Source organism: Caretta caretta, chromosome 7 (assembly GCF_965140235.1).
Source record: "Caretta caretta isolate rCarCar2 chromosome 7, rCarCar1.hap1, whole genome shotgun sequence".
Classification (NCBI taxonomy): domain Eukaryota; kingdom Metazoa; phylum Chordata; order Testudines; family Cheloniidae; genus Caretta; species Caretta caretta.
In genome coordinates, this window is record NC_134212.1 from 56,767,057 (window position 1) to 56,793,778 (window position 26,722).

Below are 26,722 nucleotides of genomic sequence, written 5' to 3' on the forward strand. Positions count from 1 at the left end.
GGGGAGTGTTGCCACCACCACCACCCTGGCAGCATTTCCTGTACTACAGGAAAAAAGCAACACAACAAACCCACAGTACGTAAGACCTTGGTCAGTCCCTTGAGTTAATGCGGGCATAAGAACTTCATGCCCCTGCATGTGTGTTCAGATGTCTGTGTGCTTCACCTGCTAACTTCGTTACATGGGTATTTACCTAAGGATTTTTCCCCCATTATGTTCTTTGCACACAGGTTTTGCTCCACTGCAGCACACAGGAAGCCAGATTTAGCTAGCAGAGAGACGTCACTGCTGCATAAAAGTTTAGCTAGAACCAGCATCTGACCAGATCCGTTGACATAACCTGCATTACTTAGATTGTAAACCCCTGGGGGCAGGGGCTGCCTTTTTGTTCTTTGTACAGCACGTAGCACCATAGGCTCCAGGAACACGAATGGGGGTCCCCGCACTACGGTAAGACAAATAGTACAGGGGCTCCTCACTCCACTCACCAGAGCCCAGGCTAGCTTCTTGTCCACTCTCGTTACACCTGTTCATATTTCCACACAAAGCACACTCCTACACATCCTTCTGTTCTTGACAAAGGCAAGCGTTTATCCTCTGCTCACCTATTTTTCTTAGCTCCCAGCTGCATGGACCATCCCTTATCTCACATAGCCCAATGCCACTTGCAGGTAAGAACACTGCTATTAGAGGCTGACTAACCACTACCTAATACAGATAAATGCAGTTAGACCTATTGACCACACCTCAAACATTGTGGTGTACCTTGTCCCAGCTAAATAGTTTCCCCCTCCTTTTCCCGCCTCCATTCCGAGTGTCAAAACCCATCAGTGAAATGCACACAACCTACAAACACAGGCTTCTTTATTGTAGGAGACACTTGTGCTCACACATCAACCCCCCCCAAACTTAAAACTTTTTAAAATGTTGACAGTTCAGTCATTCATGTGCCAGGTGAAGATGACATAGAAGGTTATTTGACAGGTCACAGCTGGGACTCTGCTCCAAAAGCCTGGCCAGGAAGGCAGAGGGTATTCTCTTCCCACCCTCCAACTCTACATAATAGCCCTGGTTTCCTGAGCATGTGCATCACTGCATGGAAAGAAGCCAGTGATGAGGCTTATTTTGCAAGCATGAAGGCGCGGTACTGAGATGCTCCTTCCAACAAGTTGCAGTCAGTTAATGTGCACGGGGGTGGCTTGTTAGTCACCTCCAACCCTAAATTATCTGGCACTGCTTCTCACGCAGACCTGGCCTCCTGTAACAGCAGGGCCCTTCACTGGGGGCAGAGCTGTCCTTACGATCTGTGGGGCTCCATCCTGCTGGCAGGGAAAGGGAGGATGGAAATGAAGCCCTGGGTTACCTGCTCCTCTGGCTCTCAACCATGCTGGAGATCAGGCTATGTTGCAACAGAGAGCAGGGCTCCAGGCAGCAACTTGCCTGTCTTGTACTTGAAGCCAGGACTAGCTTCTGCTTGCTGTCTCCATTTTGGCACCAGATCTTTCAGACACCAAAGCATGGAGGGCAACAGACATTTTACCTCTGCAAAGGGACTCCACAGACAGGAAAAGGGCAACTGATCCAGCCAAGGGGAGAAGTTTAAGGCAAATCGTGTTACATTCATCTCAACCTCACACCAGCTGCATTGCACATGGCTAGGACAAAGCATGTGTTGGCGAGTTGGATTCCTACAGAGGACCTGGGGCAATTACTGCTGTCAGAACATCCCAAATAAAACAGAGTTAAGGGAGTGGAGAGCTAGGTGAGGAAGGGGCTGGGGGCCAAGGCTTTAAACTTCTCTCTTTAAACCTTTCCATTGGGCCAAAGGATTCTCAAACCCCAAAGTGTCCAAGCAGCCAGGAGTGTCCCCACTTCTCCCATAGCCTGTGCCTTCCCTATGAAAGGACAGCACATCTGAAATTCCCCCAGAGTTGCAGGGCTTTGAGCTTTTGACATCAGTGCCAAAGCTGCAGGACGGAGAGGGAAATCCTACCAACCTGAACCCTGAGCTTCCCATGCTGGTGGCAACATGCCCTGGGCTGAAAGGCACTTTGCTTCTCTAGCTACCCTGCCTAATGGCAGCAGCAGGGTCTGCCCTGGGTGAAGAGAAGGTCGCTGCAGGAGGAGGCCTTAAAGAGAGAGGGAAGTAGAAGAAACTGCCCCTCTGGAGCTGTGCTTTGTACAGTTGGAGATGCACAGCGAGGGAGCTGTAACCGCAGGTCACTCAGGCCTAGCCACAAACAAGCTACAGTACTTTAAATTTCACAGGTCTCAACAGTTAAACTGGCTGGAAAAGAAAAACAGATTCATGGAAAATATAAATTTTCTTTGCTTTACAAGGTGGGCGGGAAACCTGAACTCCAGGGCACCACCAACCTTTTAAAATAAAACTGTACAAAATTAGGACACCTGCGTTGGATCTGGTGTCGCCAGCTCTAAGAAGGCTCTTACCAGGTGCGATGCCAGAATTAGTCAGAAATAATGTGGGAGCATCCAGCCGCTCTCCCATATCCTATGGCAAGGGCTACCATCCCCCCACAAGAGAGCGGGGAGGAATAAGTTCCAGGCAGGATTGGGGTCTACCATGCCTATTCTGTTCACATGCCCATCCAGCTGGCTTTAGGGGATGGGTGGGGTATGGACTCCCAAGCCAACTGCAGCTCAGTCACTTTCAAACTTGATGGAATTGACCTGGGTAGAAATAGCACCTCCGCAGTAACTGCCTCTTTTCTTCTTTGTCTTCTCATGGCGGAAGGATTTGCCTTTGGTGAATTTCAGTACGTTGTGGGCCTTTTCTCCCCAGTCGCCTGCAGCTCCTTTCTGTGAGATAAGGAAAAGGGGGGCCAGGTCAGCACTCAACAGCCAACATGGCAAACACTAGGTCCTGCTTTGTATACTGTCCAGTAATGACTTCCATGGGCTAAAGGAGTTTTCACCCAGCTCCTCTGCTGGAGGGGCTGGGAGCTCCCCTCAGCCAGTGCCCATATACCTCCCAGTTGAGCCTCCTGGTGGGAGAGGCTCAGATTGGAGAGCTCCCCACAAGCACCATGAAAACCCTTTCCCAGATGACCTGTGTTCTTGGGGCAAAACGTGCCAGTTTGTCACTCTGGCTGGACTTGTCCCTACCTTTGCATCAAATGAGTTATTAGCTACACGGGAATCCACCTCGATCTCTTCCTCTCTTACTCTTCGGAAAGGGACAGCTGGCTGTTAGAGAAAAACATAGGTCACCCTAAGTCAATACCTGCACATGGCCTTCTCTTTGCTGGCCCACACAGCAATGCAGGACACTAAACTGGGGGAAATCCTATTTGAACCCTGGTCCAGTTTTCCAGGCCACATGAACTTGTGATCCTTCCCTTCAACAGTAAGGGCAGTACAGAGGAGCTCCAGAGGTAGTCTATACAGTCATCCTCAGCCAGAAAGATGCTGGGGCCACGATGCGCATCTTCTCTGGTCTCCACATAAGGGGCACTTAGGCTGGCTGAGGAGGGGGAGACTGTCTCCTGCAGCCTCGACCACCAAGGAAAGCAGTGCAGATTGCTGGGACTGAGAGACAAGAAAAAGCCCTGCTCTGATTCAGCACGTTTTCCCGTCACTCACCTGCTTCACCTTGGGAAATGAGTGTGGCGTTCTGGTCTTGGTCTTAATCTTCTTGCTGTCCGGTGTCCCCAATTCCTGGTCATCTTCGCTCTTCCGCTTCTTCTTATTCGAGCCTGCTAAAAACAACAGTAGTTCGACTTCAATGGGACCACCCTCCACCTGGGGAAGGGGAGCAGCGTCTCTCTCCACTGGGACACAAGTCAGACTGATGTATGCTGGGAACGTGAGCATGTGCACTCTGGAGTAGGGTGGTACAGGAACAACAACAGACACTCTATTAATGGCCAGTCTAGAGCACCAGCACTAGATAAGGAACTCCTGGGCAGCCATCCTCTAGTGCAAGGGTGAGGAAACTTTTTGGTCCAAGGGTCACGTCTGGGGATGGAATTTGTATGCAGGCCATGAATGCTCACAAAATTGGGGGTTGGGTTGCACGAGGGGGTGAGGGCTCTGGCTGGAGATATGGGCTCTGGGGTGGGGCTGGGAATGAGGGGTTGGGGTGCAGGAGGTTGCTCCGGAGGGTGGGAGGAGGATCAGGGCTGGGGCAGGTGGGTTGGGGTGCAGGATCCAGGCGGCGCTTACCTCAAGCGGCACATATCTCTCCCCCTGGCTCCTACATGGAGGCGCGGCCAGGCAGCCCTGCATACTGCCCTGTCTGCAGGCGCCTCCCTGCAGCTCCCATTGGCCACGGTTCCCAGACAATGGGAGCTGCGGAGGCACAATTTGGGGTGGGGGCAGTGTGTAGAGCCCCCTGGCTGCCCCTACATGTAGGAACTGGAGGGGGGACATGCTGCTGCTTCCAGGACTGCGTGGAGCAGGGCAAGCCTCCAACCTCGCTCCCTGGCAGGATCTTGAGCACCAGATTAAAACGTCTGGAGGGCCAGATGCGGCCCCCAGGCCATAGCTTGCCCACCCCTGCTCCAGCGCGTGGAGGTGGCTGCAGGTTACATGCAGAGTTTTGTTTAGGAAACCGCTTCTAGAAAATGGCTTCACATATGCTCTGCCCTGCAACACTCACTGCCTGACAGATGCCCTTCCTGGCTGGCACAGATTACCTCCATTTGCTTTTCCCTTCTCATCGCAGGAGCTCTCAGAGCTACTCTCACTGCCACCAGCTGGCTTGGGCTCTGGCTTCTTTGTGGCTGGTGATTTGGCTGCTGGTGTGGATGAAGCCTTTGGTTTCTCTTTCACCAAGCTGGAGTTGTTCTGTCCCCCTTTCCCTGGCTTTAACCCGGCGACTGGAGTCCCTGCTGTTCTGGACTTCTTGTCATCATCACTGGAACTGTCAGATGAGCTGCTGCTACTGCTAGCAGCAGCTGCTTTCTTCCCTGCACAAGCTTTACTGCCCCCTAGTGATTTGCTGGCTAGTTTCACTGCTGGTTTGCTCTGCTCCTCCTCACTGCTTGAGCTGTCAGAATCTGAGCTGCTGGCTTTGGGGACCAGGGTGCAGGGTTTGGACCCTGGCTTAGCTGTCTTGCTGGCTGGCTTAGCTGGAGGGGCTTTCTTCTCTTCCTCAGAGCTGCTGGAGCTGCTATCTGAGTCAGAGCTGCTCTGGGCTTTCTTTGCCACAGCAGGAGGCTTCTTGGCTGCAGGTGGAGCTGGTTTGACTGCAGGCTTTGCAGGGGTCTCATCCTCAGAGCTGTCAGAATCTGGGAGGGAAGTTTCCAATACAAGAAGATTCCAGTGAGAATAGCCAAGTACTGAACAGACTTGTTCAGCCAGACCAAACTAGACAAGCAGGAGCAGTAACTGGAGTCCCTTCCACACTAGGAAGTAAGCAAAACCTGCTTGGTTTGGGACTCGGTGAAAGGTGCAGAACAACAGCCTTAGAGATTTATGGGCTCTGCTTAGAGCAGGTGTAGCACAGGCAGCTGCCATCTCCTCCCCCCACAAGCACATCTCAACTCTGACCCTCAGAAGTGGCTCTTCTAAGTCAACAGGGAGCTCAGTCTCCATGTTCCAAGTGATGCTTTACCTCTGCTGAGACTGCCACAGGGGGACAAGCAGTTGTGTCAGACACCTGCCCACTAGGAACTGGACTGAACCACAGATACTGCCAAACAAGAACAACTTTTGGGCCCTAGCAACATGGCTGAAGAGCCCTGGGAACTTGACGCTAGCACAGAATCAAACAGCACTAACAATCAGAGCTGAAAAGTTGGGGCCATTCCTGTTCCCCTGCTCAGAAGGGTGGCTTACAGATTCAAGGCAGCACACTGCACTAGCTGCTCTTAAACGGTGCTGCAGCTCTTTAGTGTGGTTTACAAGCACTATCATGGACAGTGGCTATTGGGGAAATGGGTTTGGGATGGGACTGTCCTCCTCCTTCCCCTGTATTCTTCTCATTGGAGAATAAAGTTCATCCCCCAAGTGGCTTTTCCTCCAATAAACAAACGTACCGAACAGGTCCCCAGTTCCCTGTATTTCAGCTATGCGGCAGAGATGTAGGGGTTTGAGTGATGAAACATTAGCGGGTGAGTACGTTTCCCCACACTTCATGCCCAAGAGAACTGGCACTTTGCATGGGGTTGGTTCTGCATGCTTAGGAATTGGTCAGCAAATATCAGGTCAGTTCGATTAGACAGTGTCCCTGTGCCTCTGTATTCTTGATACCACAGCTGGGAACACAGACTGGGGAGGTAGGCATGGCACTCACACCTGCTCAGTATGGTGGTGGTGAGATCACCACCCCTTCCTGTCCTGATACCTGAGCTGTCTGAGGAGGAGCTGGAGCCCGTCTTTGCTTGTCCTGACTTGGCAGGAGCCTTCGCCGGTTTGGCAGGACCCTTCGCTGCAAGTGATTTGGCAGTGAGCTTGGTCATTACCTTCTCTTCCTCAGAGCTGGAATCTAGACAAGAGAAGCACATCTGCAAGTGTCAGTGTTTTTCAGGGGCATATAACCCAAGTGAGTCCACCAGGGACCCCAGTCAGTGGTCGTTTTAGGCAAAGCTGTGGCCTTGAGCCTCACACTTTAGGGAGGCACCATTGCCACTGGATTTTTGGAACTCACCAGACTACGATCATGAAGTGAGGTGAGGCGCAGAGCCAGAGAAGGGGCAGGGTGGGCAGAGAAGTCCGATAAGCACTCTCTGAATGGCCAGTGGAGAGCCCTACAGCATGTAGCCCTGCCTATGTTCCTGCTCCTGTCCCAGGGAACGGAGGCAACAGGAGCTGGAGGACCTAGGGCTGGGAATGTGCCCTCAAGATCTCCATGTTTCTTCTTTGCTAGGAAGATGAGGAACAGCAGTAGGAGCTTGGCCTAACCCTTCATAACAGTGTGTGTAGTGAGAGGGCACGGTGTAGAAACTAGGGGATTGAAGAGGGAGTGTTGGCCTCACTAAAGAAAGCAAAGAGGAAGAAGAGAGCGAGGAAAGAAATGGACAGAAAAGGAAAGTGTGTAGTGGAGGTGAAAGAACAGAATGAAACAGAGAAGGGAATCAATGACAAAAAGAAAAGAGGAACAGACTGGAGTGATTTGGGAAAGAAGGAAAGGACACCATTTGACTGTGTTATTCGACACTCCAGACTATTTTAGCAGTGGTCCAAATGGAATTGAAGATTTGTTTAAAAAAGTTCCCCTTTCTCCCCACCTTGGACCTGGCACAAGGGGGATATTTTTCACGTAGGGAATTTACACCTGATGCCAGCCATGACTCTTATGGAGGATCTGAAGAGCTCAGAAATGGATCCAAAAAAAGAACTCCTAATCCTACCATAGGTACTTGTTAGGGAATACCCTTCACCACCCTGCAGACCTTCCTGTACTAGTCATTGTTCTTGTCTGTGCCACTCATTCATGCTTCCCTCCACATCGATACAGGAGGCTTCAGTTTTCAGAGGCATCCCTTTACCTTGCCATGGACACTGCAGGGAGCTCAGACTCACTCTAAGGGCCCTGGCAAGAGGAGGTTGGGTCCCTGCTGAGTGACACCGGGGGCTGAAAGGGGGCATGTGCAGAGTCACTGCATCAAAAAGGTCAAATCCCTGCTCCCTCACTCACCGGAATCACTGTCTGAACTGGATCCACCTTTCTTGATAGTCACAACGGTGGGTGTTGGGGTAGGTTTTTTTTTAGCCAGACTTGCTTTGGCTGCAAGAGAAACAATTACAATGAATCTCACACTCTCACAGCACTTTTCATCCAGGGATCTCCAAGAGCTTTACAAAGGAGGGCGGCTTATTAGCCTCTTGGACAGAAGAGGCAGGCAATTCACCCCTGGGCAGCATTGCAAAGAACTCAGGACTCCAGATCCTCAGCCCCTGGGATTCCTAACCACCTGGAGTAGGGAGATGTCAGGGCTCCTTGTCCCCTCGCATGGCACAAGTCACGGGCTGCGAATGCAGCATCGCACATCAGCACATGCTCCCCTACTCAACACACGCAGGGGGTCAGATAGAGAAGGGATTTTCATTCACATAATACAGTAACCCAACGCAAGGCCTCTGCCAACTTCAAGAATGGGCCAGATTCATCCCATCCACTGAAGTAAATGGAAATCCAGTAGGATTTATTTGACCTCTTGTGACCAAATTAGAGATGGGACTGAGCAGTCTGGAACTCAGGCTCAGCTCCTGGGGCCTGTTTTGGGACAGATACTAGCTGCTCTGAGACCTTTAAAAAGGCAAAAATAGCAGCATAATCCACAATTGTAAGGTAATTTCAGAAGCCACTATGTGGCCAGGAACCAACTGCACCCCACACAGGCACTTCCTGAACAGTCTAACACAACCACTTCCTAGCCTCCCTCTCCCCACAATCCACCTGTTGTTCCCTTCTTGGGTGTCTGCTCCATTTCATCACTGCTGTCCGAGCTGCTGTCTGAGGAGTCACTGCTCTCGGCTTTTTTCCCAGGAGCCTTTGCAACAGAGGGCTTTGCTTTGCCCTTTCTTGGCTCTGTAACCTGGGGGGGTGGCACCGCACTGTATGGACCTACAAAGAGACAGGATCAGCAGCGGCACCAGTGCAGACCCACCAGCCCTGCACGCTGGCAAATACGGTACACGTCGTGCTGGACTTCCCTGTTTTAGCCAGGCGATGATATAAAAACAAGCCAGTTAAGCTACCTGCTCCTAATCACTTGCACAGTTGTGATCAACAAGGGCTTTATACTCGGTATGGTGGGAGGGGACATCCCCACAGTATTGCTACTCCTGACTCCCCCAGCAGCACAACTCCCCTTTGCTGGGGTCTCACCATAGCATTGCTCCCTTTTAGGGCTTGGCTACACTTACATTTTATAGCGCTCTAACTTGCTGGCTCAAGGGTGTGAAAAATGACCCCCCTGAGCGCAGCAAGTCTGAGCGCTTTAAAGCGCTAGCGTAAACAGGCTCCGAGTGCTGGGAGCCATGCTCCCAGTGCTGGGAGCTAATCCCCTCGTGGAGGTGGAGTACCAGGAGCGCTGGGAGAGCTCTCTCCCAGGGCTCGCACGCGACCACACTCGCACTTCAAAGCGCTGCCGCGGGAGCGCTCCCACAACAGCGCTTTGAAGTTTCCAGTGTAGCCATGCCCCTAGATTTGGATGGCCTAATTCACAGTTTCTCAAATGCGGGCACCATGGCCACATGTGGCCACTAGGGCATTTCCCTGCAGCCACAGCAGTTTCCTGGGCAGTGGAAGGGAGGGAAAAGCATCAGCCCCTCCCCTTCCTCCTGCATGTGCCAGCTCTCCGGAGATAAAGGTGGACCACACAACACTTAAGGAGCAAGGGGCAAGGAAGCCAGCGGGGTATGTGTGAGGAGGCGAGCAGTGGGGGTGAGGGGGTGTGAGAGGAAGTGAGTGGCGAGGGGAGGCCTGGCGGGGGAGTAAGGAGCAGGGTGAGGAGGTGGCAGGGGGCCCTGGCTGAGAGTGAGGACTGAGCAGTAAGCCACTCAGCGAGCAGGGGTTCTCGTGGTGGGCAGGGGAGTGGAGGAGTGCAGCAGGGGGTGGGGGTGGGGCAAGAGGAAGGAAGGAATATGAGGAGGAGAGCAGCGGGTGGGAGACTGAGGAGGGATGCAGGAGGTGAGCAGCAGGTGCATGGGCAGCATGTGGAGCATTCCTTTGGGGAGGCTAGCCCCTGCCCCCCCCAGCAGCTGGAGCCCTGAGACCCCCCTGCCTCCCTTGTGGCTGCAGCCACAAGCCCCCCACTCCGAGTGCCTCCCACCCACCCTGGCCGGAGGAGCCCCAGGCTGGCCAGCGCCCCGAGCAGCCACAGCCATGCCTCCCCTCCCCAGACCCAAGCTGCCCAGATACATTTTTCATTATTATTTGGACTTCTGAAGTAAATTTTAAAATGCTCTGACATAGTAGAATTGTTGTACAGATAACCACTTTTACCAAAAAAGCAAAAGAAACAATAATGAAAGAGACAAGAATGTGCAGAACACCTTATTGTGTTTCTATTCTGTTAGGTCCAGTAAAGGGTAGAGATAACCGTGCATTATATTTATTACTGAGTCTGCAAAGAAAAACAAAAAACAACCACCCCAAAACCTTACATAAATCAATTACGATTATTTGGATGTATATATGTACATATTACTTGTTGGGTGCCGCACTCCAAGACCTCCAAAAAATTTGTTGCAGGACTTCCACTGCTGCTCTTGTTCATTTACTACTCTGCTCCTCAACTACGCCCCCGGGGTAAAGAAACCTATCTATATTTCACACTTGCTTCTCTCAGTTTATTGGAGTCATAGGAACTGTTATACTAGATCAGGGCACGGGGTCCACCTAGTTCATTACCCAGCCTAATACTGGCTAGCACCACATGCTTCAGAGTAAGGTGCATGAAGGCCTGTAAAGCACAATTATGGACTGATTTACCCACAGGGAATTTTCTTCCCAACTTCAGTCAGGCTGGGAATCATGCATGAGAATAGCCTCTAATAGCTCTCTGAAGAGCAGGATGCTCAGAGACAATGACCACATAAGGGATGCAACCAGCATAGTTTTCACCTCAAGAGAAGGTCTGGGTTTGAGGTTTAAGCCATGTCTTACCTGGACGTAGCTAGAACAAAGACCCTGCAGTTCCATGCTTGCTGCCATCACCACCCCTCAGCCTTCTGGGCCACACCAAGCAGAGATGGGCAGCTAAACTTCTCTAGGGCTAGTAGTGGCAGAAAGCCTCCTCTCCACAGTACCAGCAATGGTTTTTGGTACTCACCGGGCTTCGGCTTCGATTTTGAGGCTGGCTTTTCATCCTCCGAGCTGTCAGAAGAATCCTCGCTGCTGGAGCTCTCTTTGGCAGGGGCTCTGGCTTTACCTGAGGGCACCTGGATGGCTGCAGGTTTGGGCAGTGGTGTTTTCTTGGGAACAGCCTTATTGCAAAGACGACAGACAAATACCTTTCCTCATCAAGGAAGCTGAGCTTTGAGAGACAGGTGCTGCCCAGAAACCACCCCTACTCCGTGTTGGAGAGTCCTCTCTTGCCCTCTCTGCCCTATTCACTGGGCATCAGATTTCCAGGATAGAGCCAAGAACTAGGGAAATTTCTCAAATGCCAGGAAGCACATTACAGGCTTTAACACCAGAGCATCAGAATTTCTTACCTCCCATTAAATTCCTACACGGGATACTCTCTGGCTGAGAAGAGGTGAGACAGAACATTAATAGCTAGAGAGCACCACCACTGTCAGGGGAGCTGAGACATTAGCCGTGAGATATCTGGGAGAAGTAAGAGCTCTCTAGGAGAGGTTTCTAAGAGCTCCCACAGCTGGGGTCCAGCTCTCTTTCAGGGAAGTTGCTCTAACACTCCCCAGTGGGACTGCAGAAGCAGTGCAGGAACGTGTAAGGCTGGTAGAGTAGCACATCTGGCAACAGGAAAGCAAGCCATACAGAGGGTGCAGCATGCAGAAGTTATAAAGGGATTCCTGGCTCAGGAAAGAGGAATGGATCACTCAGCAGCAGAGAAGACTGTTGGTGAGGTTCCTAAGACACAAAGCCTCACTAAGATGTCACAAAAAGCTACAATGACTGCATGGGCGGGCACGCACTCAGCTGCTGTGCGGTTCTGGGTTACTTTACACAACCCTTAGATCAAGGTCAGAGAGACTCTTAGACTTCTCTCACACCAATGGAGTCATCCATACTTGTCTCACTGTTTACCTTTGCAGATGCAGCCTTTTCCTTGTCAGAATCCTCACTACTACTGCTGCTGCTGCTGCTGCTGCTGCTGCTGCTTTCTGCCTTGCCATTGGCTGCGTTGCAGGCAGCTTTACTTCCTGCTGGAGATAAGGCAAAGAAAGGGATGAGAAAACATGAGGGGTAGGGAATGGTAATCACATTCAACGCAAAAAATGTCCTGGACAGCATCAGCTCCCCTAACTGCACAAGGCAAGAGTCTCCAGCCCTCTTCTGGGAACCCACTCATTCTCCTCCTGTTTATCAGGGCAGCTCTAAACAGTCTCTCTGCAGACGGCTTTTCTCATTATAGACGAAATGGAAATCTCAGACTCAATCCTCTAATGAGGTTTAGAGACATTGTTATAAATTGGCAGCACCTTTTTCTAACATAATACGAACCTGCTGGTTTCAGAAATGGGTTACTAAACTGAATTTTGACATTTAGACACGCACACTTGATCGCCACCAAAATTCATCAGAAATGTTTGCTATACCAACACCAAGTGTATGAACTTGTGAGCAAAAAAAATCAGTTTGGTATAATTCCTTTTCAGCTGACCAAGTACAGAAATGAGTAGACGTACATTGTGGTTTTAACACCTACTGCTCCCTAATATTCAATTTTGTAGAGTATTTAGTCATCACGGTATCATATTAAAAATAAGTTGTGTGCAGTCTAGTTGTAGACACATTGGTCCCAGGGTATGAGAGACAAGGAGGGTGAGGTAATTTTGGTCTAATAAAAGATATTACCTCACCCATCTTGTCTAATATTAGAAATAAGTTAATCGTAACAAAAGTTACTTTTCCTGTAATATGAAATAATTCTAATTTTCTTGCATGCTTAGTACTTGTTGCTCTGAAGTTAGAGTTAACAGAGATGGTGTATATATGTGTATTTATTTATTTTTTACAAATAAAGAGAGCAACACTAGTTAGATGAGGTGGTGGTTTATGACACTCGTGTTGGTTACAGTTGAAGGAGTGCTCCATGCCAGTCTCCTATAATCTCTGCATTATTTGCCAAGGATCAAGTAAAGAAGACGTGCATGAAGCAGGTGAACAAGGATTGCACAGAATAAGGGAGGCAACAGCCATTACAGGGAAAAAACAAGATAGCAAACAGAGAGGCCATTGACAGAATTGAGTGCATCTTTCATTCAGAACAGAGTATCAGTCGTGTGACAGAGAAATTGCTATGCCCATTGCACTGAAAAAAGGCAAAATCAAGCGGTTATAGAAAACAAGAACATCTGCAACTGATATGATCACATGTGGCAAACTGCAGTGATCCCAATAAATACCAGACAATCCCATGCTGTGAAACTCATGGACTGGAGATGCTGTATGCTTTGTCAAGAAGCGCACTCTAAACAGAGACTCATTTCTGTTACTACACTCAAGATGAGTGAACAGATAATGAAGACAGCTGTATTTGACCACAGATGAGTGTTTGTTTAGCTGAAGTAAGTGACCTCACAGCTCCTGAAGACAAGTACTACCTGTCTTGTTACATCCCATTTATGAAGTCTGTGATGAAAAAGAGTGAGGGCATCAAAATTACTGACACAGCAATGCTTTGGCTTCAAAATGAGCTTCAGCATGCATCCAAGCAAGGTCATGGGTTGGCAACATTACTGCAAGATTGCAGTGAAAACTGGCATGGAAATTCCACACTCCTACATCTGCTATAGATCATCATACACTGGAAAACTCCAAGCTCCTATTGGGGATTTATTTCATTTTATTGCCTGATCAATCGGCTGCTGAGAAACTCTTAGTTCCAATCAAGTATAAATATGTACCCATCTCACAAATGATGGATTCTTGCCAAGATGACATATTTCTGTCACAGGTACATGTTGCACTGAATATTCAGGGAGATGCTTTGTCACACGGTGGCCACAAAGATTTCAGTGTCAGCAAGGATGATGCAGCTGCTTGCTAGATCGCCTGTACAACATTAATATCTGTGCTTAATTTGTGTGAATTAAAATGTTTATTTCTAATGTTTTGTCATGAAAATATTTTCACTTTTTTTAAAAACAGGTGTTTTGAGATTATGTGTTGTATTTGTACACTTTTCTTTTAAGGTGCGAATGCTCAAGTTATAAGAGCCATGTAAACAAACTTTTTCATGGTTGTATACTGTATTAAAATACGTCCAGTACCTCTTGGAAATAAACTGAAATTCAATAGCTTTATAAAAAGGTTGTGCATATTTAATCACTTGTTACATCCTACAACTCATTAAGATCCTACAATATGTTGATCCTAAACTAAAAGTAAATAAAGATCACTTAAGTGATTTCCACGTTATTTTGTTCTCTTTATAGAGGCCTTTATATACAACATACAGCTTAGGAACAACCATATTTGGATTCTGCACAACCTAATTATCTTAAAAAGACTTCCTGCCAACTTTTAACAAAAAATGCCTCATTAACTTTTCTGACAACCTGACTAGTCTAGTACCAGTTGGGGGAAGTTATAGTAACACCACTGATTCCAAGTCCCATAACTATAAGCTGAGGGTTAAGTTTAACTTAAGTTAGTGCTGGCTCAAATAGTGGAAAGCATTAGCAAGAAGCACATGGCCCATGCAATTACTCAGGGATTGGTGACAACCATTGGATCTAGTTGGGCCCTGAGATTTAACTATCCATTTAGGATCAAATTCAATTAACCTGTGATCAGATTTATATCTGGATTTCCAGAAATTAAAGCCTAATATATGCTACCAGTGCAGCCCCAGGTCCCTATCACCAGTGATCCTAGCCAAACAGCAAGTTGGACTGGATCACCGAAGTGGCCTTGCTAGGATGGTATCTTCTCTACCGGGGCATTTGGTCACCTAGACCCCAGGTTCTTCCCCAGGGATTCCTGTTCACACACATCCGCTCACAGTGCAGCGCAGCGCAACCAGGTACCTGATTTAGCTGCTGTTTTAGCTGCCACTGGCTTCAGGGGCTGTTTCTTTGGTCTTTCATCCTCTGAGCTGCTGGAGTCTGAGCTGGAGGAGCTCTTAGCCTTCTTCTGGGGCTGAGTTTTGGTGGCAGCTGGCTTGGCCTGGGCTTTGGTTACCTTCTAATGAGAGAGGAAAAACTAATCAGAGACTATTCTAGTCAACAAGGCCTAAAGGGACTGAGGAGAGAGAGACAGGACAACAGTCCAACTGGCACACCCGTTCTATAAAGATTATCTGTACGGACTGCCAGTCAAAATGTTAGACAACCTTGAGTTGGGGGTTCTTATTCTGGAGAGCTGATGCTCTATTTTAGGCACATAACCCCAAATATACAGGAAATTCCCTAAGCTTTGACAGCAGGAGACACTTTTCCCTGCACCCTGACACTTCCAAGTGGAATGATATCTCTCCCACTTAACAGGAAAGGGAGCAGAAGTACCCAACAGAGACTTGAGGGTGAGGAGAGCAGAGTCGGGGTGCCCAAACAGGGCACTAAGCCCTCAGACTAGTGACTATCCCAGAGGGAAGAACACCACCAGAAAGGGATGGCTCCAAGTTGGGGTCTGAAAATCCCAACACATGGATGATTATCCTAGATGGCCCATTGGAATCCACCCAGGGTCTCTTCCATGCACATGAATTTTCAGAACCCAACCCTGAGCCATGAAACAGGGACAGATTTGGGGTTGGTAGCTGCCTGGTAGTCCCCTTCCCTATGAGAAAGCACTAGTCTAAGGGCTCAACAGCGCTGGCTGGGCACCTTGGCCTCAACCGTAATTGGGTATTGGTACCTTAGCTCCATGTCTTGCTCATGAAGAACACAGCTCCAGATATTAATTCTCAGCTTGGTGGCACCAGCACACAGTGAAAAGGGAGGAAATACTACGACTCTTCCCCCACACTAGTTACATGCTACTATTTCGTTTACAGATGGTGATCAGAGATAACACCCCCTTATCCTGAGCATTTTATACACTGGTTACTCTGGTGGCAGTGTAAACAAATGCAGACTTCCCCTCAGGTTAGAAGGAGCAGGCCACAGCAGTCTGTCTCAATCTCATGGGAGAGAAGCAGATTCCAATACTAGATGGGAAATGCATCCCAGAGATCTGCCTCTGCTTTCACTAGAGCCAGTCCAAATGGCAGACTGCACGTTACAGGACTAACTCATTTGTTAAGCTCTAGTCGCATGCCGAGTGCTTTACAGAGAGCTAAGAACACATGTCCTCTATCTCAAAGAGTTTAGGGTGTAAGTAAAATTGCCCTGAGTCTGGATTAATGCCTGATAAATAGAATAAGTGATCCAGGACCCATACTCTGTAGCCCACCTCCAGCCCCAAGAGTAGTTCCAGTCCTCCACACAGTGGTGGTCACATTTAATACTCTCCATTACTGTGGAACGTGCTTTGGAAAGGACCGAAAGGAAAAGGTGACCTGTGCTGGCTTCTTTTCTTCCTCCTCAGAGTCCGAATCATCGCTGGAGTCCTCGCTGCTGCTCTCTGCTTTTTTGGCAGGAGCCACTGCCTTTGCTATCACCTTCGGCACAGGCGCTGACTTAGCTGCTGTGTTGGGAAGAGCAGACACTGAGGACAAATTCATTCCCAGCCTTCCATGTATAGTGCAAGAAAAGAGAAATGTATCAAACTGCAGCTGTCATGTCCTGTTCAGAGGCTCAGGCTTATATCTCAGCTTCCCACAGAGTGCTACAGAAGCCTTCACAATGACTAGCCAAGGCACAGAAACCACTCCTTTCTTGCCATGCACAAGCTGTGCCACTGAAAAGGACATACTCCCCGCACTGAGTGTTTGTTAAAAGATCCAGATATTTTATCATATCATTTAAAACCAAAAAAGCTGCTTTTTGATGATGGGTTTCCAAAGAAAACTGCGTCACTGCATTGCTGGGCCCTATGGAGCTGCCAGGCCCACTGACTTAACCTGCTGTAGCCAAATCCACTCCTTCCTGGCCAGTTCTTTCTTCCTCTGCTGGATACTGTGTGTAAATGGTCTAGCTAGAGATCATGTTCCTAACATTCTTTAGAAGATCAAGAGCAAAGCCTTGTTCAAATTCAGGATTGGGAAGGGCCAAATTAAGTTTCAACTCAGTTTCCTGTTGCCTCATTCCTTCCTCCCCGATCCCAGTTTGCAGTCTGCTCCTCATCTCCTGTGAATCTGCTCATGGCAGCAACCAATGTGAGTATCCTGTGAGCTGGACAATATATGGGCACAACACTAGGCAAAGCTGAAAAGAGAAGCACTCTACACGTTACAAGTGAGGGGCCTAATCCATGGGGGCACTGGAGGGGACACAGGACCTTGAGAGAGGGGGAAGTCTCACATCCTTGGCAGAATACACATCAGACACCAGTGTTTTCAATTTCCCTATCTGATCCCCAGCTGTCCTCCATCCACCAGGAGATCATGAGTCAGATCAATACAAAGAGAAGCCTGATCAATGGAGGCTAAAGCAGGAACTTTAACTAAGCGCTCATGTTTGCAAACCTTACGTTGCTCAGGGGTATTTTTTTTCACACCCATGAGCAACATAAGGTTTGCCGACAAAAGTGCTAGTGTAGACATGGCCTAAATCCAGCTCAGCCCTAGCATAAGCAGGCACATTTCTCTTCACTTCAATCAACCTGCTACAACTTGAGCCAGGGCTGAATTGGACCCCTATATAGCAGCAGAACAAGACAGCATACTTTAAGCACAAGGGGAGTTCTCCCTCTCGTGTCATAAACCTGGTAAGTTAGACATGAAAAGGAGTTGAGGGAAGCACACCTAGGAGCACTGGGGCACTGGCTAGGGATGGAGAAGACTGATGGGAAATAGCATGTTAAAACACAATGAGGTTCAGGACAGCGAAGAATTGGTACTCCAGCACCAGCAAGCTGGATAACAAAACTTAAAATAAAAAAAATTCTTAATTATGATTTTAATTTAAATCAGAGTTTATTTATAGATTTCACTTTCTTCCCATTTTATGATCCTATTTCTGAAACTGACATTTTGTATTTATTCCTTTAGTTAGTTTCCTAATTGTTAATAACATTTCAGATTTTACACTAGGAGCATGAGCATATAAAGTGAAAAGTGCAAACATTGGTGGATGGCACAGATCCTACCAGAACCGAGACCCAAACACCAACTGCAAAGCACCAGCTCCAAATCCAGCCTAAGAACTTTTCCCAAGTTAATTTGTGTGTCACTTGCCCAACCCAAAGGTTTTCTGCTAAGAAGTTTCACAGTGGATGCTCATCTATGCTGAAAAAGACAAGCCCAGGGCCTCATTAATATCTGTGAGAACACCAACTCAAAATTGATAAGCAATTTTAATAAGTAAGGTGGTGCAAACCACACCACCTTCCCACACATTAAACTTCCCCAAGTGAAATCCTTTGCTATTCACCTCTATCAGGGTTTGAAATCAACAGGACTTGTGTTCCCATGTCATTTAGGTGCCTAAATATGAGTACAGGAGCCTAAATAAGCTATTTTTGAAAATTCTGGACTGTGGATAAGTTCAAAGTAACTTTGTTAGTATACTGGAAATCTAAACTTTTCATTAACAATAAAGCAATTCTGTTTTAAAATGACAGACTTCAGACCACTAAGGGTTATGGTTTTAATCTCTAATGCTGCAAATACTCATGCACGTTTAACTTTGAGCAGTGGTTCTCAAACTGTTGGTTGTAACCCCAAAGTGGGTCATGACCCCGTTTTAATGGGGTCGCCAGGGCTGGCTCATACTTGCCAGGGTTAGGGGCCAAAGCCAAAGCCCCACTGTCTGGGGCTGAAACCTGAGGTCTTCTGTCCTGGGCAGTGGGCTGATATTACAGGCACCCTGCCTGGGGCTGAAGCCCTTGGGCTTTGGCCCCCCACTCGAGGTGGCAGGGATCAGGTGGGCCGTCAGGCTTCGGTCCCTCCCCCCGGGGTCATTTAGTAATTTTTTTTTTTCTCAGAAGGGGGTCATGGTGCAATGAAGTTTGAGAACCTCTGACTTAGAGCATAAGTAGTCCTGGTTAAGTGAATGGGACCCTTCATGTGGGGAAAGTTAGTACCTGCCTAAGTGTTTGCAAGATCAAGGTTTTTATTTTCAGTATTTTGTGTTTTGCCTACAGCAGTTCATATAAAATACCCTTTTAAAAAGGCATTTAAAAACATTTACAATTTAGTTCAGTGGTTCTCAACCAGGGGTCCGGGTCCCCCTAGGAGGCTGTGAGCAGGTTTCAGGCAGGCTGCCAAGCAGGGCCAACATTAGACTTGCTGAGGCCCAGGGTAGAAAGCCAAAGCCCCACTGCATGGGGAGGAAGCCTGGGGCCCTGAGCCCTGCCACCCGGAGCTGAAGCCTGAGCAACGTAGCTTCATGGGGGCCCCTGTGGCATGGGATCCCAGGCAACTGCCTTGTTTGCTACCCCCTAATGCTGGCCCTGGCTTTTCTATGCAAAAAACTAGTTATTGTGGCACAGGTGGGCTGTGGAGTATTTATAGCATGTTGGAGGGGCCTCAAAGAAAAAGGCTGAGAACCCCTGATTTAGTTCATTATACATTTTTGACTAAAATTGCAATAGCACAAATTTCCCTATTAGTTTTACAAAGTCTTGACCTGATTTATACAAATTTTCAAAAATCCAATGATTTAAATCATGATTTAGATCGCTCTACCATGACCAAGCACCAGGAAGAACTCATTGGATTAGTCACGAGTCTAATTCTACCTAAATACTACAGCGATGAGTGCTAGAGAAATCTCCAAGATAGGTAATCAGTTCTGGTATCTGGCAGCTCACAGGACAACAAGTCAAAGCACCCATCCAGCCTCAGCCAATGTGCAGATACAATATGCCTCCAGCTGCTACAAAGCCTGATTTATACTCATAGCAAGCTTAGTACTTTACTTATAATTAAACTGGAAAAAAAAACATTATGAAGGATGAGTAACTAAAGTGAAAAGTGCAAGTGATTGTGGATAGGTACAGATCTGAGATCATGAACTGAGATCATGATCATGACCAGAACTGAGATCATGCAGTTCGTGACTGCTGTTCAAAGCCCTAAACACAAGCTGCAAAGCTGTGAATCCAGCCTCAGAACTTTTCCCAAGTTAATCATGCCCACTTGCTCAGCCCAAAGGCCTTTTGCAAACCCCACCTGGCTTCTTGGCTGTGGTTTTCTCATCTTCTTCACTGGAGCTCTCATCACTGCTCGAGGAAGATTCTTTCTTGGACTTCTTTGCAGGGGGTCCATTGGGAACAGCCTTCCGTTTCTTAGCATCAGGGGATCTGGGGAGGAGAAAGACTTAGTTCTAAACAGTTTCTCCCAGCTCCAGAGAGCTTCCTAGCATTTCACCCATTCTACTACAAGCAAAGCAGCTTATCCCTAGAGAATACTGGAGCCTCCCACATTGCTGTCCATTACTTGTATTACAATAGCACCTGAAGGCCCCAACCAGAACTGGGGCCTCCCTGTGCTGGGCATTATACAGCAGAAGAGACAATCCTGATGGGCTTACTGTCTGAATAGAAAAGACAGACAAGTGGCTGGAAGGATACTACAAACAAAACAAACAACTTGACAATTTGCCAATGTCATGTTAGTTCCGTGGGTTTTCTTTTTTATATCTTGGTGGGCAGTGTGTTCAGTGGTACTCAGGTGTTTGCAGGTATAGGAAAGGACTGTTTTCATTCCCACTGCATGCAACAATCTACAAAGTGGCTAGAGCCACGCAGTGAGGATTCAAGACCTGATCTGTCTGCAGTAATAAGAGTTCTCTTTAAACAACAGATAGCTTTAAATAACTAAGTTATGATAAGATGCTAATTAAGAGGTCCTCCAGTTAAAGTAACCAGACAAAGATTTTACATACAGTATGTTAAAGGATTTTATTAACTATATGGCTTATTACAGATTGTTGTCGTCAATTCTATTATTTTACAGTAGTACCTTTAATGCTCATTAAAGATGCAATTGAAGATGCTGATGATGATTATACCAAAGGCTAATAAATTGAAGCCATAGGTTATACTTTGCATTTTTGAGAGTATAAATGCAATCACTGAATTATGCATACTTTTATTGAGTCTTCATTTCCCTATTTTCTGATAGTTACCTTAATTTTAAGTTTTAATTTAAGTTTTATACGTGCAATTAATTTTCAACTTTGCTTTTCAGTTCCTCTTTTGAAGGCATTAGCTAGACTAGATAATAGAAATAGGGGATTCTTACAATGGAGAAGTACATAATGCCAGAACTGCCAGGTTCAAGCCATTTGCATACCAGTCTCCTCTATATCAGGGTGAACCTGCCAACTAAACAGATTTATTCGACACAAAATAAGGGATCTCTTTGTTCGAGAGACCCTGAATCTGGAAATAAGTGTCTTGGGTTTTAAAAACACATGAGGAAGCTCGGTAGAGAAAAACAACAGAACATCTGAGAAAATGAGAAAAGCAGAATGCATATCTCCTCAGGAGTTTATCAGGGTATTTCCTCTCCATGCACTGAGGGGTTGGAGATTCAAGTGCTGCCTGACTTCGTTTCTCCAAGCATCTTTGAGGTATGAATAGTTTGTTTTAAACAAGAGACTCATTTTGGGGTTCATGTGAGAGACCAGACGGGGGTTCCTAAGCTCACAACACATAGCCCTCTGAAGCACTGGCAGTTGCCTTGAGCATAACCATCACCCTCTGAATCCTGAACACACCCTTGGGATCATGGCCCTGCAGACCTTTCCAGCTCGCAGCAACACGTTTCTCATTCAAATTGCCCTTGGTCCTCCATGCTTCTTTCCAGCTCTTTCATCAGTTGTTCATCCCCTAATAACCTCACCTTACGCTCACTGAATAAATTCTTGTCTAAGACAGCAGTGAGCTGTGGTGTGGAATAAACAGACTCAGGGGCAGAGAGCAGTACAGCACTATGGTGTGAGGATTTGGGGTCAGAGCATAATTACCAGACTTGGACTCTAGACCAACCAACCTGGCTTATGTAGTACTTTTACACCAATGTATCATAGCTGGGTGTGGATCAGCAGGTTGAAGGCACATGCTTCAGCTATGCCGTGAGGCTGAAGACATAGGGTCTAACTACCTAAGAAGTTCATCAATAGCTTCTTAACGGCCACGGCTGGATCAGTTTGCAGCATGGCTCATTTTACAATTCCCAAAACAAGTAGTTTTGTGGGGTTCATGCATATCTACTAGATAGTAAAACCTAATAAAGAAAGAGGGAAAACATTATAATACCTTATTTTTACTGTTTCTCTAATCCTTTTAAGGCTTCCTGGACTATTTGGCTTATTTTCCGTACTCCCTAGCCTCTTATCCTGAGATCATCTGCCCTTTCAACAGCTGTTTGGTTGCCCAGCAGCCAACTTTAATGCACATTATTTTACGAAAACTAAGGATATGTCTTCACTACACAGTTAACATGGATTCTTACCTGGGTGTGAGCCTTACCACCTCTACCTACACAGAAAAACCTGTGACCTAGATTTGGAGTTCTTTAAGCCCAAGGTTGCTTATCCAGCTGGGGGTAACTGCCCAGTAAAGTCATACCCTAAGTATGGAATACCAAACAACTCACATTTTAGCTTTTCACTTGAAATAGAGTTAAAAGGGGCTGAAAGGGCCATAAGCTGCTACTGAAATGGCAGCCTGGAACTTTGTGGGCAGAAGGCAGATTAGAAGTGCGCTGCAAATATTTTTAAAATATTATGATGGATAAAGATGGCTGGGAACTTATTCTTTATATCTTTACTGCAGAAATACCAGAAGCTTGGTTTCCCTGGGTTTTGCTGGAGCACCTTTGGGAAGTCTCAGGGATTCTATTGGGAGCTTTGTCAGTTTGCAATAGAAAGTAACCAAAAGAAATGTACCAGATATGGACAGGCTAAGCCCATCTCAACAGATTTTCCAGGAAGGGAGACACTTACTTCAGCCAGTAGTTGAAGACATCCAAGAGAGAAGCAGCATTAGGATCCTGGTCTGTCTGTAAACCAGAAACATACATGAATATTAGCACTGACAACCCACATAGACTTCTCTAAGGAGTGCCTCCTATACTGTCAGTGGAATGGAAAACTCTGCGCCATAGGCAACTGCTTCTGCATTGATGTATAACAGGTAGAGAGGTCTGGTAGACTTAGCAAGTGGAGCATGTTGCTCATAAAACACCTTCATAAACATTAGAAGCTAAAGTTAAGAAGCCTCTGCGTGATCTTAAAAATGAGACAACTTGAGTAATTTAGGACAAAAGATTCTACCGCCTATAGATTTATTAAAACCTAAGGTCAAGATTCTGCAGATATTTTGGCTACATCTGCACTAGGAGCTCTTTAACTGGTATACCATCCCAGCAAAGTGCTCCTAGTGTGGACACAGCTTATACTGACAAAGCTGTGCTTTGTACAAACATAGTAAATCCACCCCCCAGAAGCAAAACAAGCTACACCTGTAAGAGTGCAGCTTTGCTAGAATAGCTGTGTCTACAGCAGCAACTTCTGCAGACACAGTTGTCAGTCAGGGACTACTCCTCTTCATACCCCTGACCAAACCGACAAAGCTGTACTGGCAGAAGTTTGTAGTATAGACGTAGCCTTATTCTTAACTTTGCACACTGAGTAGTTTCATTAATGTTAATGTGACAACTCAGTATGCACAGTTAAGCATATGCTAAACCCTTGCAATAATGTAGTCTAATGGGAGGGGGAAATATCTACTTAACATATGGATTAGATAATAAAAAATATTCCAGAAGAGTTATCACTATTGGTATCAAATTATGAAGAGACAGGAAAAAGTGCGGAGAGAGCAGGGAGATCTGCAGAAAGCTAGGGGGGAGTCCTCCCAATTTTGCAAGGACTTTCCACCACTTTTGTTGGAATTTCAGTGAGGTTCTATGCATTATACAGAGACTCTGTCTCTCTCCAATACAACATGCAGCTGCCAGAAGAGGAAGGTAAATGTGAAAGTACAGCATATGGTCAGAGGCAACTTGCCCCAGGACTCCCAATTCATGACGACATGACATAAGTTGTTTGACTCCTCAAACGCTCTAGTTGAATGCACATCTCCCTCCTCCCCCCAGGGAACGGCCCCCCCACCCCACAAACAGAACCCCTCTTTCCGGGTCCTTCCCTGTACAGGTACCCCCCCAATGCAACCTCCCCTCTCCTCAGAGCCCCCCTGGCACAGTTCCCCCTCCCCACCAGGACTCCATCCCAGACCTTTAGGATCCCCTCCCAGTACAGCCCCCCCCGACCTCTCTCCCATACAGCTCCCCAAGGTCCCCCCAGGACAGCTCCCCCCCAGGGTCCCCTCCCCAGTACAGCCCCCCTCCCTCACAACCCCACCAAGGTCCCCCCAACACAGCTCCCCACCATGGTCCCCTCACTTCAGCCCCCCCAGTACAGCCCCCCCGTCCGCTCCCTCAGGGTCCCCCCTGGATCCCCACACTTCAGGGCCCCCCTCACCACTCCGGCCGCCCTGCCGAAGGCCCGCGCCGCCCCCTCGAAGTGGTTGTCGCGCAGAAAGGCGAACACGAGCGGGAAGAGGTCGCTCGGCACCACGCGCAGCTCGGCCATGCTTCCACGCCGTCAGCCGGTCGCCTGTATCACGTGTGCCGGCCGGGGGGGACGTACTGCGTCGTGAGGTCATAGGTCAAACGGGGCCTCAAAGAGGGGAAGGGGGGTGTGATCCGCCATCTTGTTATAGGCAGGAGCACGGCCCCCTCCCTCGAGGAGAGCTCCTGAGCGCCACCTGGCGGGCCAGCGGCTGCAGTGCAGCCGGCCGCGCAAAGCACGCAGAGGAGGTCTCGAGTGAGCGGGAGGAAGTACATGGGTAGGGCTAACAGTGATGGAAGAGCAGGGAGGTGAAGAGTAATGTCCCTTCCTCCTCCGCGTTTGCTAGCGCCTAGCTTTGGGCTACCCCACATCTGAGCACGCTGCAGCTCACCCGTCCCACCCCAGGAACATGCCAGCTGGGAAGGGGGAGCCAAGGGTTTGGAGCAGCGGAGTGGCTGCACTGGGGCCTTTTGGAAGCCTCCATTGTCACTGACAACATGCCTGAAGTTTCGGCCCACGTGTCTGAATTGTTGGGGTTCATCTGGGTCTCGACAAGACTAAGATCAGGGGATCTGAGTTCTGGTCCGGTTCTGCCACAGGCGTCCTGCGAGCTAGCGCAGCCCGGGGATATTTAGCAACATCCCACCAGCTATGTGTGTCCAAGAGATTCTTGGATCGAAAGCAGTAGAAAAAGTCCAGTGGACTGCTCTGCGGAGGATTCTTTTGGTGCAGAGGTTAATTAAATGACTTTGAAGCATTCCAGACTTAACAGCTGAGTGAACTAACTGTGAGCTTACCCCACCAAAAACCATGTCAAAAGAACATTAAGGTTGCAAAGTTAAGCACCCAAATTTAGGCATTGCCAGAATTAAGGTTGTCTGTGTAACTTTAATTTGGCCCTTTTGTCCATACACTAAGGGTATGTCTACACTACGGAATAAGGTCGAATTTATAGAAGTCGGTTTTTTAGAAATCGGTTTTATATATTTGAGTGTGTGTGTCCCCACAGAAAATGCTCTAAGTGCATTAAGTGCATTAACTCGGCGGAGCGCTTCCACAGTACCGAGGCTAGAGTCGACTTTCAGAGCGTTGCACTGTGGGTAGCTATCCCACAGTTCCCGCAGTCTCCGCTGCCCATTGGAATTCTGGGTTGAGATCCCAATGCCTGATGGGGCTAAAACATTGTCGCGGGTGGTTCTGGGTACATATCGTCAGGCCCCCGTTCCCTCCCTCCCTCCGTGAAAGCAAGGGCAGACAATCATTTCGCGCCTTTTTTCCTGAGTTACCTGTGCAGACGCCATACCACGGCAAGCATGGAGCCCGCTCAGGTAACCGTCACCCTATGTCTCCTGGGTGCTGGCAGACGCGGTACGGCATTGCTACACAGTAGCAGCAACCCCTTGCCTTGTGGCAGCAGACGGTACAGTACGACTGGTAGCCGTCATCGTCATGTCCGAGGTGCTCCTGGCCACGTCGGCTGGGAGCGCCTGGGCAGACACGGGCGCAGGGACTAAATTTGGAGTGACTTGACCAGGTCATTCTCTTTAGTCCTGCAGTCAGTCCTATTGAACTGTCTTATGGTGAGCGGGCAGGCGATACGGACTGCTAGCAGTCGTACTGTACCATCTTCTGCCAGGCAGGCAAGAGATGAGGATTGCTAGCAGTCTTATTGTACCATCTTCTGCCAGGCAGGCAAGAGATGAGGATGGCTAGCAGTCGTACTGTACCATCTTCTGCCGAGCAGCCATGAGATGTGGATGGCATGCAGTCCTTCTGCACCGTCTGCTGCCAGCCAAAGATGTAAAAGATAGATGGAGTGGGTCAAAACAAGAAATAGACCAGATTTGTTTTGTACTCATTTGCCTCCTCCCCCGTCTAGGGGACTCATTCCTCTAGGTCACACTGCAGTCACTCACAGAGAAGGTGCAGCGAGGTAAATCTAGCCATGTATCAATCAGAGGCCAGGCTAACCTCCTTGTTCCAATAAGAACGATAACTTAGGTGCACCATTTCTTATTGGAACCCTCCGTGAAGTCCTGCCTGAAATACTCCTTGATGTACAGGCACCCCCTTTGTTGATTTTAGCTCCCTGAAGCCAACCCTGTAAGCCGTGTCGTCAGTCGCCCCTCCCTCCGTCAGAGCAACGGCAGACAATCGTTCCGCGCCTTTTTTCTGTGCGGACACCATACCAAGGCAAGCATGCAGGCCGCTCAGCTCACTTTGGCAATTAGGAGCACATTAAACACCACACGCATTATCCAGCAGTATATGCAGCACCAGAACCTGGCAAAGCGATACCGGGCGAGGAGGCGACGTCAGCGCGGTCACGTGAGTGATCAGGACATGGACACAGATTTCTCTGAAAGCATGGGCCCTGCCAATGCATGCATCATGGTGCTAATGGGGCAGGTTCATGCTGTGGAACGCCAATTCTGGGCTCGGGAAACAAGCACAGACTGGTGGGACCGCATAGTGTTGCAGGTCTGGG

General features: G+C 48.2%; 1 protein-coding gene across 5 annotated transcripts; it reads right to left on the reverse strand.

Moving 5' to 3' along the window:
* Nucleotides 1-847: 847 nt before the first annotated feature.
* NOLC1 (nucleolar and coiled-body phosphoprotein 1) lies at nucleotides 848-24,303 on the reverse strand. 5 transcript variants are annotated; one of them, XM_048858806.2, is made up of 14 exons: nucleotides 24,145-24,303; nucleotides 22,606-22,661; nucleotides 19,824-19,954; nucleotides 16,107-16,231; nucleotides 14,635-14,791; nucleotides 11,687-11,805; nucleotides 10,746-10,899; nucleotides 8,366-8,533; nucleotides 7,604-7,693; nucleotides 6,311-6,451; nucleotides 4,659-5,252; nucleotides 3,604-3,719; nucleotides 3,127-3,207; nucleotides 848-2,820 (listed from the first exon to the last, which is right to left on the reverse strand). In XM_048858806.2, exons 1-14 carry the CDS (start codon nucleotides 24,253-24,255, stop codon nucleotides 2,662-2,664), a joined length of 2,202 nt encoding a protein of 733 aa, XP_048714763.2. In that variant the 5' UTR covers nucleotides 24,256-24,303; the 3' UTR covers nucleotides 848-2,661. The 5 variants fall into 5 exon arrangements, with proteins under 5 accessions (XP_048714763.2, XP_048714764.2, XP_048714762.2 ...); XM_048858807.2 differs by having other exon boundaries at nucleotides 3,604-3,716; nucleotides 16,107-16,234; XM_048858805.2 differs by having other exon boundaries at nucleotides 11,687-11,802; nucleotides 16,107-16,234; nucleotides 24,145-24,302.
* Nucleotides 24,304-26,722: the final 2,419 nt, after the last annotated feature.

Coding starts and splice junctions, on each gene's coding strand:
- NOLC1 (XM_048858804.2), bottom strand. CDS start 24,255: ATGGCCGAGCTGCGCGTGGTGCCGAGCGACCTCTTCCCGCTCGTGTTC. Junction 3,720..4,658: donor GAAGGGAAAAGCAAATGGAG/GTAATCTGTGCC, acceptor TGTTGTTTTTAG/CAGGCTCGAATAAGAAGAAG. Junction 3,208..3,603: donor CATTTCCCAAGGTGAAGCAG/GTGAGTGACGGG, acceptor TTTCTCTAACAG/CCAGCTGTCCCTTTCCGAAG.